The sequence below is a fragment of the Podarcis bocagei genome, assembly GCF_964188305.1.
Source record: "Podarcis bocagei genome assembly, chromosome: 16".
NCBI classification, from domain to species: domain Eukaryota; kingdom Metazoa; phylum Chordata; class Lepidosauria; order Squamata; family Lacertidae; genus Podarcis; species Podarcis bocagei.
Genome location: NC_138142.1, coordinates 44,131,999 through 44,148,117, shown reverse-complemented (window position 1 = coordinate 44,148,117; position 16,119 = coordinate 44,131,999). Strand labels below are relative to the sequence as shown.

Below are 16,119 nucleotides of genomic sequence, written 5' to 3'. Positions count from 1 at the left end.
AGAGGGAGGGGGTTAATATAGAAGACCCCTCCCTCCTCCACCTCTGGCAATCCTCTCCTGATCAGCTCAGACAGCGGCTGCTTTGCATTCTTTGCCGCCCTGCCTGCAGAGCGGGCCCATATCTTGATTTGGGGGGGGGGGTTTTCTTGTGGTGCAGAAAGGGGAGAATCACCCGAGCGAAGGGACGGGTTTAAATCATGTGCCACCTGGGCCAGATGCTAAGGAAGATTGGCTCTTATCTTGACCCCGAGCTCTCCTTATCTCTCTGCCAGGAAGGGTTGACAGTTGAGGCTTGTGGTCGCCTCACCGTTGACTCACAAACTCCACTCTGGGGCGGGCAGCACTCTGGGGGGGAAACAAGCCTTTCGCCCAGCTGCCCGGCATTGTCGTCGCAAGGCTCACCGTTCGCCTGGCATCTCAGCTCAACACCTGTACCCAAAGTGGCCCATCCGAGTGGGTAGGACTGCAGAGCCGAGTGTGGATTCTGCAGGCGGCAAAAATTTCTCTGGCAAATTATTGCAAGGATCAGCCTTTTTATACTTCTCTGCCGCTTTGCGTGAAAAGCCCCAAACGAACACATTTCAATTTCAAGCCCCGCAGCTTACTCTTCACAGAGCTACAATTCCTAGCGCCCTTAAACTACAGTTCCCAGGATTCTTTGAGGAGCGAAATGTGCTTTCAGTGTGCTTCAGATGTATGCACAACCTCACAACTGCCAGATGTCAAGCTGCTCATTGACGGACACCTTGCCCCCCACAACCCAGGGATTTAGACCTGCCTCCAAGGCTCTCTCCAAGCCCTGTGGGCCCCCAGGGGCCCCACCTAAGGACGTGACGTCAGGCGAGGCTGGCTGCTGTTCCTTCATCTTCTGCAACCTCTGATCCTTCATTCTTCCGTTACACAGAACCAGCAAGGGCGTCTCCTTGCACTTTCTGGAAGGTGTTCAGAGCCCAAAGGGAGGCCTCTGGCAACCTTGTGCTGCGGGACACATGCCCCCAAGGGCCACCCTGGCTTCCTTGGCCTGACCTTCAAGAAGGCGGGCAGGAGGAAGCCACTCCCCCCCTTGCTTTGGGCCAGAAAGGGGAGGGAGAGGCAGCTGCCCCTCTGAGCTTCCCAGGCTCCTCGCACATCAATCATCATTGCCCCAATCTCTCCAGAGAGACTGGCATGGAGCCCCTCGTGGTCTTCCTCCTCCTCCTTCTCTGCACCTTCCAAGCTGCAAGTGAGTAACATCTGGGAGACTCTCAGTTAAATTCTCTCTCTCTGCTCCATCATGCAACACCCTAGCCTGCCTGCCTTTCTTTCTTTCTTTCTTTCTTTCTTTCTTTCTTTCTTTCTTTCTTTCTTTCTTTCTTTCTTTCCTTCCTTCCTTCCTTCCTTCCTTCCTTCCTTCCTTCCTTCCTTCCTTCCTTCCTTCCTTCCTTTCTTTCTTCTTCCTTCCTTCCTCTCGCTCTCTTTTTAAAAATATTTTTATTACAGCCGTTTTACATAAGGTGATACACAATAACTGTAGCCATTCCAAAACATAGTAATAAAAAAGGCTCTTTCGAACTTTCAGACCTCCTTCCCTCCCCACATGGGTTCCAATTCTAAAGATTTTATCTTTTTCTTTTTTCCTGCATCTTTTACCGTTATCCATCTATTATATATAGTAACCAAAGTTCATTTCACTTTACAAGTGTCACTGCATCTCTGCCAATGATTTCAACTGTCTACAGTGGTCTTTTAACTATATTAAGAAGGTATTCCAATCTTTTAAGAATACTTGGGTCTTCCTGGTTTCTGACTTTTCCCGTCAGTCTTTGCCATTTCTGCGTATTCCATCAGTTTGGTCTGCCACGCTCCTCTGGTTGGTACTTCTTTCCATCTCTGGGCTAGAAGCCTTCTCGCTGCCGTCGTTGCAAACATAAACAGTCTTTTATTTTATTTTGTTAGTTCCTCACCTCTTATATCTAACATAAAAACGTCTTAGAGCCCAACTAAGTTTGTTCTTGGTATAAGCTTTTGTGTGCATGCAAATACCAAGAACAAACTTAGCTTATACCAAACACAAACTTAGTTGGTCTCTATGGTGCTACTGGACAAATTTTTTTTATATACCCTCCACAGGATGCACCAGACCATAAGACGCACCTAGTTTTTGGAGGAGGAAAACAAGAAAAAAAATATTCTGAATCTCAGAATCCAGAACAGCAAGAGGATTTGCTGCGCAGTGAAAGCAGCAATCCCTCTTGCTGTTCTGGCTTCTGGGATAGCTGCGCAGCCTGCATTCGCTCCATAAGACACACACACATTTCCCCTTACGTTTTAGGAGGGAAAAGGTGAGTCTTATAGAGCAAAAAATACGGTATTTAGAAAAGCCACTGGTTTTTTAACAAAAGTTTTCTCCAGATTTTCTTATATCATTTCCCAGAAAGCTTTTACCACCCCACAGGACCACCACATATGATAAAAGATACCCTGCACAAATTTGAGCTGCCCTTGCCTCTTCCCTTGGGGAGCCTTTTGGGGTTTAGGTACAAGCAGGCAAGGTGAGTGGAGAAAGGGGGCTCCTATTTTGCATTCATCCTGATTTGCTGACCTGGAGGTTAGATGGCATCCTGCCTTTATTGAGGGTCCCCCCCCCATTTGTTTTCAGGGAGGCGATTGGGCAGCGAACATTGAGAAGGACTTGCTTGTGGGGCTGCTTATCCATCTTCCGCTGAGTCATTTGTTCATTCCACCCTTTCCATAATGTGGTGGGGAGTCTATTTCTTTTAACAGCTGGATCTGTCTGGTGAGGGTAGGAAGGGACCTTTCTTGTACAAAAAAATCACTTGAAATCTCTTACCGCTCAGAGATTTTTTTGGGGGGGGGATAACATCTTATCCAGGGCCGGATTTAGGTTTGATGAGGCCCTAAGCTACTGAAGGTAATGTCCAGCTGTCCAGCTGTACTTTGTCCACAACAAATTGTTGCTATTTTTTGTGTTGAATATATGCTGTATGGTAACTTATGGACCCAATAGGTATCTGAAGCCATTTGCCCATGTTGCCGTGCAACCAGTCCCTGCAGAATGTGGGCACCCTAGATATAGAAAGGAGCAAAGCAGTGATATTTTAGGGAGCAGGCGAGCAGGCGGGGCCCAGGACTTACATCATAGGAGCCAACACAACACAAAACACTGTTCCTGTATGTAGGTTTTGTTTTACAGTGGTACCTCGGGTTAAGAACTTAATTCGTTCTGGAGATCCATTCTTAACCTGAAACTGTTCTCAACCTGAAGCACCACTTTAGCTAATGGGGCCGCCATGCGATTTCTGTTCTCATCCTGAAGCAAAGTTCTTAACCCGAGGTAATATTTCTGGGTTAGCGGAGTCTGTAACCTGAAGCGTACGTAACCCAAGGCACCACTGTATTTGTTTTTTACAGTGGTACCTCGGGTTACAGACGCCTCAGGTTACAGACGCTTCAGGTTACAGATTCCGCTAACCCAGAAATAGTACCTCGGGTTAAAAACTGTGCTTCAGGATGAGAACAGAAATTGCGTGGCAGCAGCGGGAGGCCCCATTAGCTAAAGTGGTGCTTCAGGTTAAGGACAGTTTCAGGTTAAGAACGGACCTCTGGAACGAATTAAGTTCTTAACCCGAGGTACCACTGTATTTTGGAAATGTACATCCAGGTTTTTTCTTCCCAAGAGAGTGGGGCTCTAAGCTACACCTTGTTTAGCTTATACGTAAATCCGGCACTGATGTTGCCCCTTCTTGGTTTGTTGCCCCCGGGCTGGATGACACAGGAGGGGTGGACGTCATCGAAGATTTTGGGGAGTCCGTCACGTTGCCCCTGGAGATTCCTACCCAGAACATCTCCACGCTCTTCTTGAACTGGAAGTCTTTGTCGAGGAAGAAGGCACTGGCTATGTGGACCCCCCAGCACCCCTTGTTTGTCATCGACGCAGAGTATTCTGGGAGAGTGAACTTCTCCAGGGAGAAGAAAGTCTTGCAAATACGCAACTTGACCCTGGCAGACGGTGGACCCTACGAAGTCGTGATGGGAGTCGTCCCCCGCGAGACCATCTTAGAAAATTACACACTGTTCATATTTCGTAAGTTCTGAGGGCATAGCAAGGCTTCCTCGGGAACCGTAGGATCGTAGAAATGTAGCGTTGGGTAGGAGTCCCAAGGGTCCAAACCCCCTGCAATGCGGGGGTCACTCCGAATGGGAGTTGCTATTTGTGGCACCAGTAGATCTTCAGGGAAATGTTGCCAGGAGGAGTAGTTTAGAGAAAAGTTGGTGTTAGAGAGATTCAGCTCATGAGTTGGAAAAATAAGGGGCATAATCGAGGATGTGGGGTCTGTATCTTGGGCTACAGAGACAGCCACTTGATTCGGGACTGGCAAAATAAAGTTCTTCTTCATGCAGCACATATTTTTCACTCCATAAGACGCACCTGACCATAAGTCACACCTAGTTTTTAGGGGAGGAAAACAAGAAAAAAAATATTCTGAATGAAACAGTGGATGTATGATTTTTGTGGTTCATGCTGTGGCCACAGACATGTGATTTGACGGTGAGTTTGGGGTAGCCAAATGCAAAAATCCTGAGGATCCATGTGGTTCCATGCTTTGTAACCACGTTTTTGCACCATTGTGGCCCCAGGAAACAGTGGGTGCATGGTTTTTTTTGGTGCAGGCTGTAGCCATGGACATGCAATGTGATCTGATGGTGAATTTGGGGTGACCCAATGCAAAAATTCTGAGGATCCATGGGCTTTTACCTCCCCCTTCCCAGGCAGCCTCCTTTATCTCTAGCGTCGCTTATCTCCCTCCCTGATCACTTGCGGATCAGCGGCTTTGTTTCAACACCCACTTCCCTCTTTCAAAAAAAGAAAGCACGATCTGCTTTTCGCCCCTGGGCAATTCGGCTCCAGGGACCACACATTTGCTCCAAAAGACGCACAGACATTTCCCCTTACTTATTAGGAAGAAGAAAGTGTGTGTTATGGAGTGAAAAATATGGTAGTTAGAACTGTGGGACTGCCTTCCGCAGGAGGCAGTGATGGCTACCAAACTGGGTGGCTTTAAAAAGAGGACTGGACAAATTTGTGGAGGAGGAGAGGGCTATTGACGGCTACTAGCCACAATGGCTGGAGGCAGCGATGCTTCTGAACACCAGGTGCTGGAGGTGGCAGGAGGGGCGAGGGCTCTTGTGCCCAGGTGCCACTTGCAGGTTTCCTAAAAGAGGCATCTGTTAGAAGAGGAGGCTGGACTTGAGGGCCCCCTTTGGCCTGACCCGGCACGTTCTTCTTCTGTTCTTATGGAACCTCCAGGTCCAGAGGCAGTCTACCTGGGTTCCTAGGTTCCTAGGGACATTTGGCCACTGTGAGCGCAGGAGGCTGCACTAGGTGGGTCTTCTCACAAGGCAAAATGTGCATGTACTATTATTTGGGGGAGGTGAGGAAGTACACTGCTCCCCACTTTCCAGTGCTCTATTTTTCCTCCCCCCCCCCAAAAAAAAAAAATCCTGCAGATGAATCCAGGGCCAGCAGCAGCCCCTCACACCCCCATGACATCCCTGCACGCTGCAGGAAATAATACCAATTCAGAGTAGCAGTTAGCCAAAACAGTTGCATGATTCGTGTAGAAAGATAAGAGGAAAGGGGAACTGCCTGCAGTGTGATGCCTGGGTGTGTGAGAGCAAAACCATCTTTAAACAAGAACGCAGAGTCCAGGGCCTGATGAGAGGCTTTCCTACCCTGCTGCTGACTGGTTTCCTGCAAGGGGCTCAACGGCATCTCTGTTGATAAGAAACCAGCTTGCTCCTCTCAGAGACTCAGATCCCTTCCACGAAGACGGAAGACGAGCTGAGTCAAACTTCCAGGTTCTTGAGAGGAAGCCAATCAACGGTCGCATTGCAACGTTTCGCCAGAACATCAAGGCCGTGGCCCCCCTGGCGCAGCCTCCTGTCTTCACAGTGGCCAGCCAGTTGCCTCAAAGGGAAACCATCGCGCAGGATTCACGCGCAAGACCATCTCCCCCCGCCTGCAGTTTCCAGAAGGGCCATTTGGGAGCCTTGCTGCCTCCAACTGCAGAGGCAGAACAGAGCCCCCCCTCCATGAATGCCCCCATTACTCTTTTAAGGCCACCCAGCTCTGCCTCTCTCTTAAATCGGAACCAGCGAAGGCGGTGAAGGTCCTGTGTGAGTGTCTGGAGCAGTTGGAGGATGAATGGCCGCTAAGGGATTGAGGTTGAATTCTGACAAGACAGAAGTACTGTTTTGGGGGGACAGGGGGTGGGCAGGTGTGGGGGAGTCCCTAGTCCTGAATGGGGTAACTGTGCCCCTGAAGGACCAGGTGCGCAGCCTGGGAGTCATTCTGGACTCACAGCTGTCCATGGAGGCACAGGTCAATTCTGTGTCCAGGGCAGCTGTCTACCAGCTCCATCTGGTACGCAGGATGAGACCCTCCCTGCCCACGGACTGTCTGGCCAGAGTGGTGCATGCTCTGGTTATCTCTCGCTTGGACTACTGCAATGCACTCTATGTGGGGCTACCTTTGAAGGTGACCCAGAAACTACAACTAATCCAGAATGCGGCAGCTAGACTGGGGACTGGGAGCGGCCGCCGGGACCACATAACACCGGTCTTGAAAGACCTACATTGGCTCCCAGTATGTTTCCGAGCACAATTCAAAGTGTTGGTGCTGACCTTTAAAGCCCTAAACAGCCTTGGTCCAGTATCCCTGAAGGAGCATCTCCACCCCATCATTCAGCCCAGACATTGAGGTCCAGCGCTGAGGGCCTTCTGGCGGTTCCCTCCCTGCGAGAAGCCAAGTTACAGGGAACCAGGCAGAGGGCCTTCTCAGTGGTGGCACCAGAGCTGTGGAACGCCCTCCAAGCAGATGTCAAGGAAATAAACATCTATTTTACTTTTAGAAGACAACTGAAGGCAGCCCTGTTTAGGGAAGTTTTAAATGTCTGACGCTGTATTGTTTTTAATATTCAGTTGGAAGCATGGCTGGGGAAACCCAGCAAGATTGGCGGGGTAATAATAATAATAATAATAATAATAATAATAATAATAATAATAATAATTACCCCAGGAGTCATCTAGTCCAGCCCCCCTGCAATGCAGGAATTGCAATTCACGCATCTCTCACAAATGCCCATCCAGCCTCTGCTTAAAAACCTCCAGGGAAGGAGCGCCTGCCACCTTCTGCTGTCAAGCAGCTCCACTGGCAGAAAGTTCTTCCTAGTTTCGTCAAAATCTTGTTTCTTGAAATTTGAATCTGTCGGCTGGCGTCCTGCCCTCCGGAGCAGAAGAAAACAAGCCTGCTCTGTCTTCCACGGGATGACCCTTGAGATATTTGAAGATGGCCATCATATCTCCTCTCCGTCTCCTGAAGAGAGCACAGCAGAGGTTATATTTTCTGAGAATCCTCCGGAAAAACAATCTCTCCAAGGACCTGTTGATGGCATTTTACCATGGTACTGTTGAGAGTGTATTAACTTATGGACTGTGTGTGTGGTTTGGGAGCTGCACGGTCAGGGGGAAAAACAATGCTGTCCAGGGTTGTAAAGACTGTGGAGAGAATAATTGGGTGCACTCTTCCCACCTTGGATCAAATCTACGCTTCCAGGTGCCATAAGAAAGCTGCAGAGATAGCGCAGGATAGTGCGCACCCCGGAAATGATCTCTTTCAGCTTCTGCCTTCTGGAAGAAGGTCCAGGGTTAGAAAGGCCAGGACTAGCCGCCTGAGAAACAGTTTCTATCCAAATGCAATTTTAGTTTTAAATGCAGTGTAAGGAGTCTCTATGGGAGTATATTGTATTTTAAAAATGGGGTATCAGAGTTTTTAGGGGGCTAACCAGGCTGGGATAGCTGGGATAGCAGGCTTGTGGGTTTTAGAATGTCTGATGTAGATTTTTTAAATTTCGTTGTTCTTCAAGGGACAATGACAATCAAGATTATCGTATCTTCTCCAGCTCTCTCAACTGTTCCTCATAAGGCTTCGTTTCCTGACCCATGACCATCTCAGTCGCCTCCTCTGCACACCTTCCAGCTTTTCAATATCCTCCTCAAACTGAGGAGCCCCAAAATGGGCGCAATATTCCAGGTGGGGTCTGACCAAGGCAGAATACAGTAGTGCTACCACTTGATCTGGGCACTAGACGTCTGTTGATGCAGCTTAGAATAGCCTTAGCCTTTTTTGCTGCTGCATCACACAGTCGGCTCACTATGGCCAGATTCAGTCCCCTAAAGGGTTGGGGAGGGAATAGAATGACGTGCTTCTTTCTCTGCCCCCCCAATTCTTGCCCATCTCTTCTCCCCCCACCTTTCCCTGCCCCTCTGCAGGCATCAACATCACCAAAACGTGGTGGGAGATCAGCTCCTGCACTTTGTTCTGCGAGTTGGGGGCCGGGGAGATGGCCAACGTGACCTACAACTGGACTCTCACGGCGACGGGGGCCCTACTTTCCCAAAGCAGCCGACTCGACCTCGTCATGAGCCCCACAGATGCGAATCAGTCCTACTCATGCGGTGCGAAGGCTCTTGGGGTCCAGATGAAACGGAACATCTCTCCCTACGAAGAGTGCAGGGTCAAGGCTTCAGGTAAATGCCTTCAGGGAATCGCAGAATCAAAGAACTGGAGAGTTGGGAGGGGACCCCGAGGGTCATCTAGACCAACCCCCTATGATGCAAGGGACACGGCAGAAGTTCCTAAAATAATGCCTGGCATGGAGAAAGCAGAGAGAGGAAAGGTTTGCTCCTTCTCTCCTAAAACTAGAATTCATGGGCATCCAAGGAAGTTGTCCATTGGCAGATTCAGGATGGATAATAAAATAATAATAATAATAATAATAATAATAATAATAATAATAATAATAATAATAATAATAATAATTTATTTATATCCCGCCCTCCCCAGCCGAAGCCGGGCTCAGAGCGACTAACAACAATAAAAGTAACACAGATTTCTAAAATCAATTCATTCTAAAATTAATTCAGAGTCAAATTCATGGCAACCATTGGGCTAGAGTTCTCTGAGGATCACCAGAGGAGGGGGTCAGACTGTGCCCTGGCCAAAGGCCTGGTGGAACAGCTCTGTCTTGCAGGCCCTGCGGAAAGATGTCAAGTCCCGCAGGGCCCTGGTCTCTCGTGGGAGAGCGTTCCACCAGATCGGGGCCACAGCCGAAAAAGCCCTGGCTTTGGTTGAGGCCAGCCTAACCTCCCTGTGGCCCGGGACCTCCAAGATGTTTTTGTTTGAAGACCGCAAGGTCCTCCGTGGGACATCCCAGGAGAGGCGGTCCCGTAGGTACGAGGGTCCTAGGCCGTATAGGGCTTGAAAGGTCAAAACCAGCACCTTAAACCTGACCCTGTACTTCACCGGGAGCCAGCGCAGCTGGTAGAGCACCGGGTGAATGTGATCCCGCAGTGAGGACCCCGTAAGGAGTCTCGCTGCAGCATTCTGCACCCGCTGGAGTTTCTGGGGTCAGTTTCAAGGGCAGCCCCGTGTAGACCGAATTACAATAATCAAGCCTGGAGGTGACCGTCGCGTGGATCACAGTGGCCAGGTCAGGGCGAGAGAGGTAAGGAGCCAACTGCTTAGCTCCTTAGGATAAAAGAAAGTCTTTCTTCACAGCAGCACAGAGTTAACCTATGGAACTCCCTCCCACCGGACAGGAGGCAGCCATGGCCACCGACTTGGGTGGATTTAAAAGAGGACTGGGCAAATTCATGGAGGAGGAGAGGGCTATGGAGGGCTCCTGGCCACAACTGGAGGCAGCAGTGTTTCTGAATGCCAGTTGCTGGAGAGAGTTGCTCTTCTGCTCGGATCCGACCACTAAGCTTTCCTTTGGGGCAACTGGTGAGGAGGCTGGCCTGGATGGGCCCCCTTCGGCCTGATCCGGCAGCAGCCAGGCTCTTCCTGTGTTCTTGTGGAAACTCCAGGTGCAGGAGCAGTCTATCCAGATTCCTAGGTCCTTGGGAGTATCCGGTCCCTGAGAGATTAGGATGCTGGGCTGGGTGGGTCTGATCCTGCAGGCTCTTCCCACGCCTTTATATTTGTTTCCAGACGAGTTGGTGGTTTTAAGCCAATCCTTTGCCTCCTCTCTTTGCACAGCACTTGGGAGAATTTGTGGCTTTGGGCTAAATTAGTTTATGCGCTTTCCCAATAAACAAACATGAGACAATTCTCTCTCTCCCTCTCTCTTCCGCAGGACTTTTCGTGGTGCTCTGCTACTGGGTTGCCAAAATCACCCTCACGCCCGCCCCCCTCTTCTTCCTCTATTATCATCACTTCAAGAAAGCCAAATCCGCACAATACACGGTCTCAAAGGAACGGACAGACGTGGACTACGAAGTCGTCCACTTTCAAGAAGCCGATTACGAAATGGACTACGTGAATTAACGTCCACACGGAAACGATTCCTCAGAAAAGGCGAGGGCCAAGTTTGCCGCTGCTTCCCCCCCCCTCCCCAAAGTCTCCAAACATTATTTCCAGTCTTCCGGGAGTCGGCAGCATTTGAGCTCAGTGGGGCTTCTTTCTCCCAGCTAAACAGGACCCCTCGCTCTGCCAGTTTCACCCTCAAGGCTGTCCTACAAGTCAGCTGGAAGGAAAGGGACACAGGACTGTAGGTTTTTTGGGGGGGAACCCCGAGGGCCATCAAGTCCAACCCCCTGCAATCCAGGAAGCCAAGGCCCCAAGCACAGAGAATCTTTTTGAGACCTCAGTCACAGAATCATAGAATGGTACCCCTGAGGGTCATCCAGCCTGACCCCAGCTAAATCAAACACTCAACAGATTACTGGGCAGTGTGCAAGCACACGCCTCCTCCCAAATCCATTTTGGGTACCCCCCAAAAGCACGCTTTTACCCCGGCTTCGGCTGGGGAGGGCAGGATATAAATAAAATTTATTATTATTATTTCCAGCAAAAAGGAACAGATTCACGGTCAAAGTTGATGGTCCGTCCTGCAGCTGATGCTTGGAGCAGAGGGAGATGCCGTATGCAGAGTCAGGCCCTGGGCCCACACGGACTGGCAGCAACGGCTCTCTGGGATTTCAGGCAGAGGCACTGTCCCTGAGCTACCTATTATTCTTCCACCCTTTCCAGAATCATGCTGTAATAAGCTACAGTGCTGGGCACCATTTCCAGGGAGGTGGCCCTATGGAACTCCACGCCACTTGCTTCTCAGCACATAGGGACGAGACTGGGGAGTGTGGAATCTGTGGCTGTTTCGGAGACCGGCCCCCTTGCGCTGTGGCCCTATATACAGGCTTGACCTGGTAGGAAGTGCCATGATTGGACATAGTAGGGCTATGAGTAGACATGCATAAGCTTGTGCCATTATTACCCCCTCCATGACTGCTTCAATGGGCGGAACTGGCACTGCTCCCGGGGCCACAGCACCCCTGTTCTGAATTTGTAAGAACTTGATTGCTTAGTGTGGCAGCAGCTAAACTTTGGAACTCCCCGCCTCTTGACACCAAGCAGACGCTTTCAACTGGACTCTTTTTGGCACCCGCTAAAAACATTATTGTTTCGTCCAGATATGTAGAATGTTGGCATGTGTTCTAATCTGTTGTTGGTTTTAATTTTTTGAATGTTTTTAAGGAGTTGTTTTACTGAGAATTTTATTGCTTGTAAACTGCTTTGATGGTTTTGGTTGTTTTACAGTCAAGAGCGGTGTCTAAATTACATGAAACAGATACGTAACAATTTTTCATTTAGTTTTCTTCTCTCCCCCTGGGCAATTGCAACACTGCCCTGGCTCCCGGTTTCGCTAAAATGAAATCAAAACCACCAAAGGTCTGTAGAAAGTTGTAAGGGCTTTTTTTGCCTAATGTTTTGCAAGGAAATCCATTCTCAAGAGACGTTAATTCACAAAACCCTGAGCATCTTAGGTCCAGGGTACTGCGGGGACAGTCTGAATCCTTATATCGCAGTTCCGTGACTGAGATCATCCACAGGCTTTGGTCATTCCATGAATCCGTGAGGCAACAAGGAACTGAGCCTTGAGAGTCATTGGCCCAGCCCTGCGGAACTCTCTGCAACTGGAGATTTTAAAAGCTTGTTGAAAACTTTCCTATTCTGCCAGGCCTCTGCAAGCAATTAAGACACCCTTCCATGTTTAATTGACGCCCGTTTGTAACTGTGTGGTTCCATGCATTTTTGTTGGCAACGGCTTTAACGAAAGAGTGGTCCATATTTTTCATAAACAGATCATTTCGCCCTCCACAGACCTGAGCCTGTGTTGATGCGCTACTCAGGGAGGAAGGAGCGGGACCCCTGAAGGCTCAACAACTCTCTCCAGCAACTCCCCCTAACCAATTTTATTTTTTTACCAAGGCATTTTCCCAAAAGTCCAGAAGGAAAGAAAACAAAGAGGGAAAGAGGGTGGTTTACCATAAAACACGGTTGTCTGGGAAACGGGTACTGTTGAGGCGTATGTAACGAAGCAAGGCATAATTAGGAAATGCAGCTCCGTCTTTTTTTCTTTACAGCAGAATCTGGTGCGCAGAAGGTCCAGTCCCTGAAGTCACACCTCCAGGCAGAGGTCTGGCTGACGAGGAGGCCACTTCCTCTGCCCCCCTAAAAAACAAAGGCGCTAGTCCTCATGCTTCTGCATAATCATGCTTTCTGGCCCACGTAGGACCAGTCTGGGTAGTTGGCCTTGGTGAAGTCTTGACGTTTTCATCCCCCAAAAAGTTTTTGAGCTTCTGCTGAAATGAGGCTTCATTTTAATGTTATGTTTTAATCTTGTCTTTTAAGTTGTATTTTATATCTGGTGTTAGCCGCCCTGAGCCCGGTCTTGGCTGGGGAGGGCAGGGTATAAATAAACATTATTATTATTATTATTATTATTATTATTATTATTATTATTATTATTATTAGGCTGACATAAACAGGAAGAGCCATAACTCAGGGACAGAGCACCTGCTGGGCATGCAGAAAGTCCCAGCTTCAATCCCCGCTGGCAGCATCTCCAGGCAGGTCCGAGAATGCCCCCTGCCTGCAACCCTGGAGAACTGCTGCCGGTCCGTGTGGGCAGCCCTGGGCTAGGTGAGGCAACGGAGCTTGCTATAAAGCAGCCTTCCTGCACTCCTGAGACGCGTTGGGGGGACAGGGCCTGGATCCCGAATGGCCAGTCTGGCCTGGGCCAGAGTCAGTCTCTCTCTCTGTGCTATCCAGGCTGAAGGAGGGGAAGGCTTGGTTGTTTGTGGCTCTACAGCGCCCCCTGCAAGAGTGGCCAGAGAGGAGCACTGCAGCTCAGTTGGGCCAAGGAGGCTGCAGCCCCTTTTGCTGGCCTCTAGGTGGCAGCATTGGCTGGGAAACAGCAGCAGCAGCAGCAGCGACGCTACCCGGAACATGCCCTAGGTGAGAAAATATAGTGCATATATATATAGTCAAATGTGTTTATTTTGTGTGGGGTTTTTCCTTCTTTCTTTTTTCCTCCCCCTTTTTCTTCTTCCTTTTCTCTTTTGTCCCTCCTTTCTTGGTCTTTCTCTTTTTGATTCGTTAAGAAAGAGATAAAAGCGTAATATGAAAACTGCATTGAGTTAAAAGTGATGTTGTGTAACGTTTCTATCACTATTTATGTATTGTTAAAATCGGTTAATTGTAATGAATTGATGTAACAATTACTGTGGGCTTTTCCCCTTTGTTATTGTTGAATTCTAAATAAAGTATTATTCTTCTTTTTTAAAAAAGATGAGAAAATATAGCAGAGGGGCAGCGAAGTCTCCCGTCCCTCCAAACCGAGGAATCTCTTGGCCCCCAATCCATCTTACAGGGCATGCCGTGGCCTCAGCAATATTCCCACCCAGGAGGTGCCTTCCTTAAGCATCCGGGTTCCCTTTCCTCTCTTTAAATGTCCGGAGGGTGGGGGAAGTTCGGAGTTGACCACCTGCATTTTCTTCCTAATTATTTCCAAAGATGCCTGTTCTTGCCCGGCCAGGATTGCTCTGGACAATGAATGCAAAAGTCTCTAAGCGACATTGGCATCGAGTGCCAAAACACTGAACGGCTTTATTTTGGGGTTTGTTGCAGAAAATTATGTATAGTTTGGGGGGGGGGTTGCCCCTCCAGCTGATATCTTGCACATGCAGCCCACTACCAAAAGCAGCACCATCACTTTTGTGACTTGTCCCCACAAAACACTTCATCACAGTTTTTTCCTGTCTATTCAAAGGGCCTTTGCTGCACGATACCAAATGTAAGAATTCCCTGATCAATGTATCTCTGTACTGGCTCACTGGGAAAACTTCGGAAATTCATCTAGACCTGTGAGCTCAGCTACTCAGCAGCCCCTCTGCCTGAGGGATAATCCCTGGCCTCCTGATACCTGAGTGCCAGACAGGTAACGATGAAGACAAGAGTGTGATGAACTTGGCTGGGAAACAGGGAAATGTAAATATCTCTTTTGCTACACTTTATGGGTGTATGGTGGAGGGCAAGGGGAACCATGGGGCAGGGTCCAGGACGCTCAGATTCCTGCCACCAGACCTCCCCTTTCATGATGTAACCATGATGTATGAGTGATGTAGTCTTGGGGGTGTAACATGGGGATTAGCAGCTAATAAAAGTGTGGGTTCTCTTTTGTATGGGGCTTCCATCTTGTTCCACCTTGAGGCAGGTGGGAGTCCTGTCGCGACCGTCTTCAATCAAGACCAAGCCGACTGGCTGCTGTTTTGCTCTGGTCTTCCTGGCTGGCGTCCTGGTTTTTTGTCCAAGGAGCCCTCAGATTTCTCCATTAACAGGTTTTATCTTCTTTTTTAAATGAAATCCCATTTCTCCCCGTTCAAAGAGTTTTCATGAATCTGTGGCTCCCGGGGGGTGGGCTGGATGACCCTCAGGGTCCCTTCCAACTCTCCGACGCCACAAAATGTCTTTTGAACGAATCGGCTCACCCTTGCTCCATCTGGCTCTGCCAGGCTGCCCCATCCATGACCCCTTTTCTTTCTGCGCCGCCCCACCCCTCAAAAGCCCCCCACCCCAAACATCTGCCCCCAAAGCTGGAGAACCGGCAAGGAAGCCCAAGCAGCCACGGCGGAGGCCTGTCAAAATCCCCGTCCTGCCGGGGGCTGAGTGAGCTCGCTGCCCGCCCCGCGGCCCTGCTGGGCTCGGCATGGGAACAGAGCTAAAAATAAACCCCAGCAGACAGAAAATAAAACCTCGGTTTCTGGGTAGATTCTCCCGCTGGCTGAGTGGCACGCCAGGATCCTGTCGCTTCCCGAAAGACTGTCGAGATACAAGATCGCCCAGGACAGCTGCTCTGGAACCAGGAGGGGCTCCAGGCCTGAGGGATCTGGCTGCGTCCACTGGCTTGCATTGACTCATTTTAATGCCTCCATTTTCAATTGATTGATTGCATTCGTATCTTGCCTTTTTCGATGGACGGGTGGGTCGCACCTAAATCCCACCACTATTGATTGATTGCAATTATCACAGAATCATGGATTTTAAGGGACCCCAAAGGTCATCCAGTCCAACCCCCTGCAATGCAGGAATCTCAGCTTTATATTGGAAAAAAAAATTAAGGTATGTGTGTGTGCGTGTTCATGGATTTGCCAGGCAAACACGTACATAAATGTATGGGTCACATGTCTGAGGCAGCACAGGAGGGCAGCCCTGGAGCCATTTTGGCTCCCAAACTGACCAAATGTTTTCTCTGCAAGGTCAAGGAAAATGGAAAAGCCTCCCCATTGTCTTTTCCTTCACAAATCCTGTCTTAAGGGTATGTCTGTGTTTGAATAGGGTGAGCCTGTGACCTGGCCCAGGAACTAAGTAGATATCATTACAAAAGACTGGCCAGGCTCCCCAGGGTATCCAGTCAAGTGAGCATTAACAGGTAACCTGTCAGACGAGAGAAACAACGCACTCAGATTTCTGTGGTAGACTGCCCTTTCTGTGATGTAGGTATGATGTTATGGAGGGGTGGTCTGGAGCTCCAGGGCGGGCAATTTAAAATGTCTATATAAGGGCGGACACACCTTTGTTCGTGGTCCTCCTCCTTCTCCTGTGTGTGAGGGGAGCACCCTGTTGCAACAGATTCATAAAGATCAGGCTTACTAGCTGCTTTGCTTCTCCATATTCTCTGCTTGGCCTCTGTCATTTTCTCCGACCGATGGAGAACCTGC

The 16,119-nt window shown here is 49.3% G+C and overlaps 2 protein-coding genes across 2 annotated transcripts in view; both read left to right on the top strand.

Moving 5' to 3' along the window:
* LOC308575124 (uncharacterized protein) overlaps positions 1-16,119 on the top strand; it is a 467,635-nt gene that overhangs the window by 258,905 nt on the left and 192,611 nt on the right. The gene's annotated exons all lie outside the window — the stretch shown is intronic.
* Positions 3,763-10,874, top strand: LOC308575235 (SLAM family member 5-like). Its single transcript, XM_081173877.1, has 3 exons — positions 3,763-4,084; positions 8,332-8,589; positions 10,197-10,874. Exons 1-3 carry the CDS (start codon positions 3,898-3,900, stop codon positions 10,385-10,387), a joined length of 636 nt encoding a protein of 211 aa, XP_081030003.1. The 5' UTR covers positions 3,763-3,897; the 3' UTR covers positions 10,388-10,874.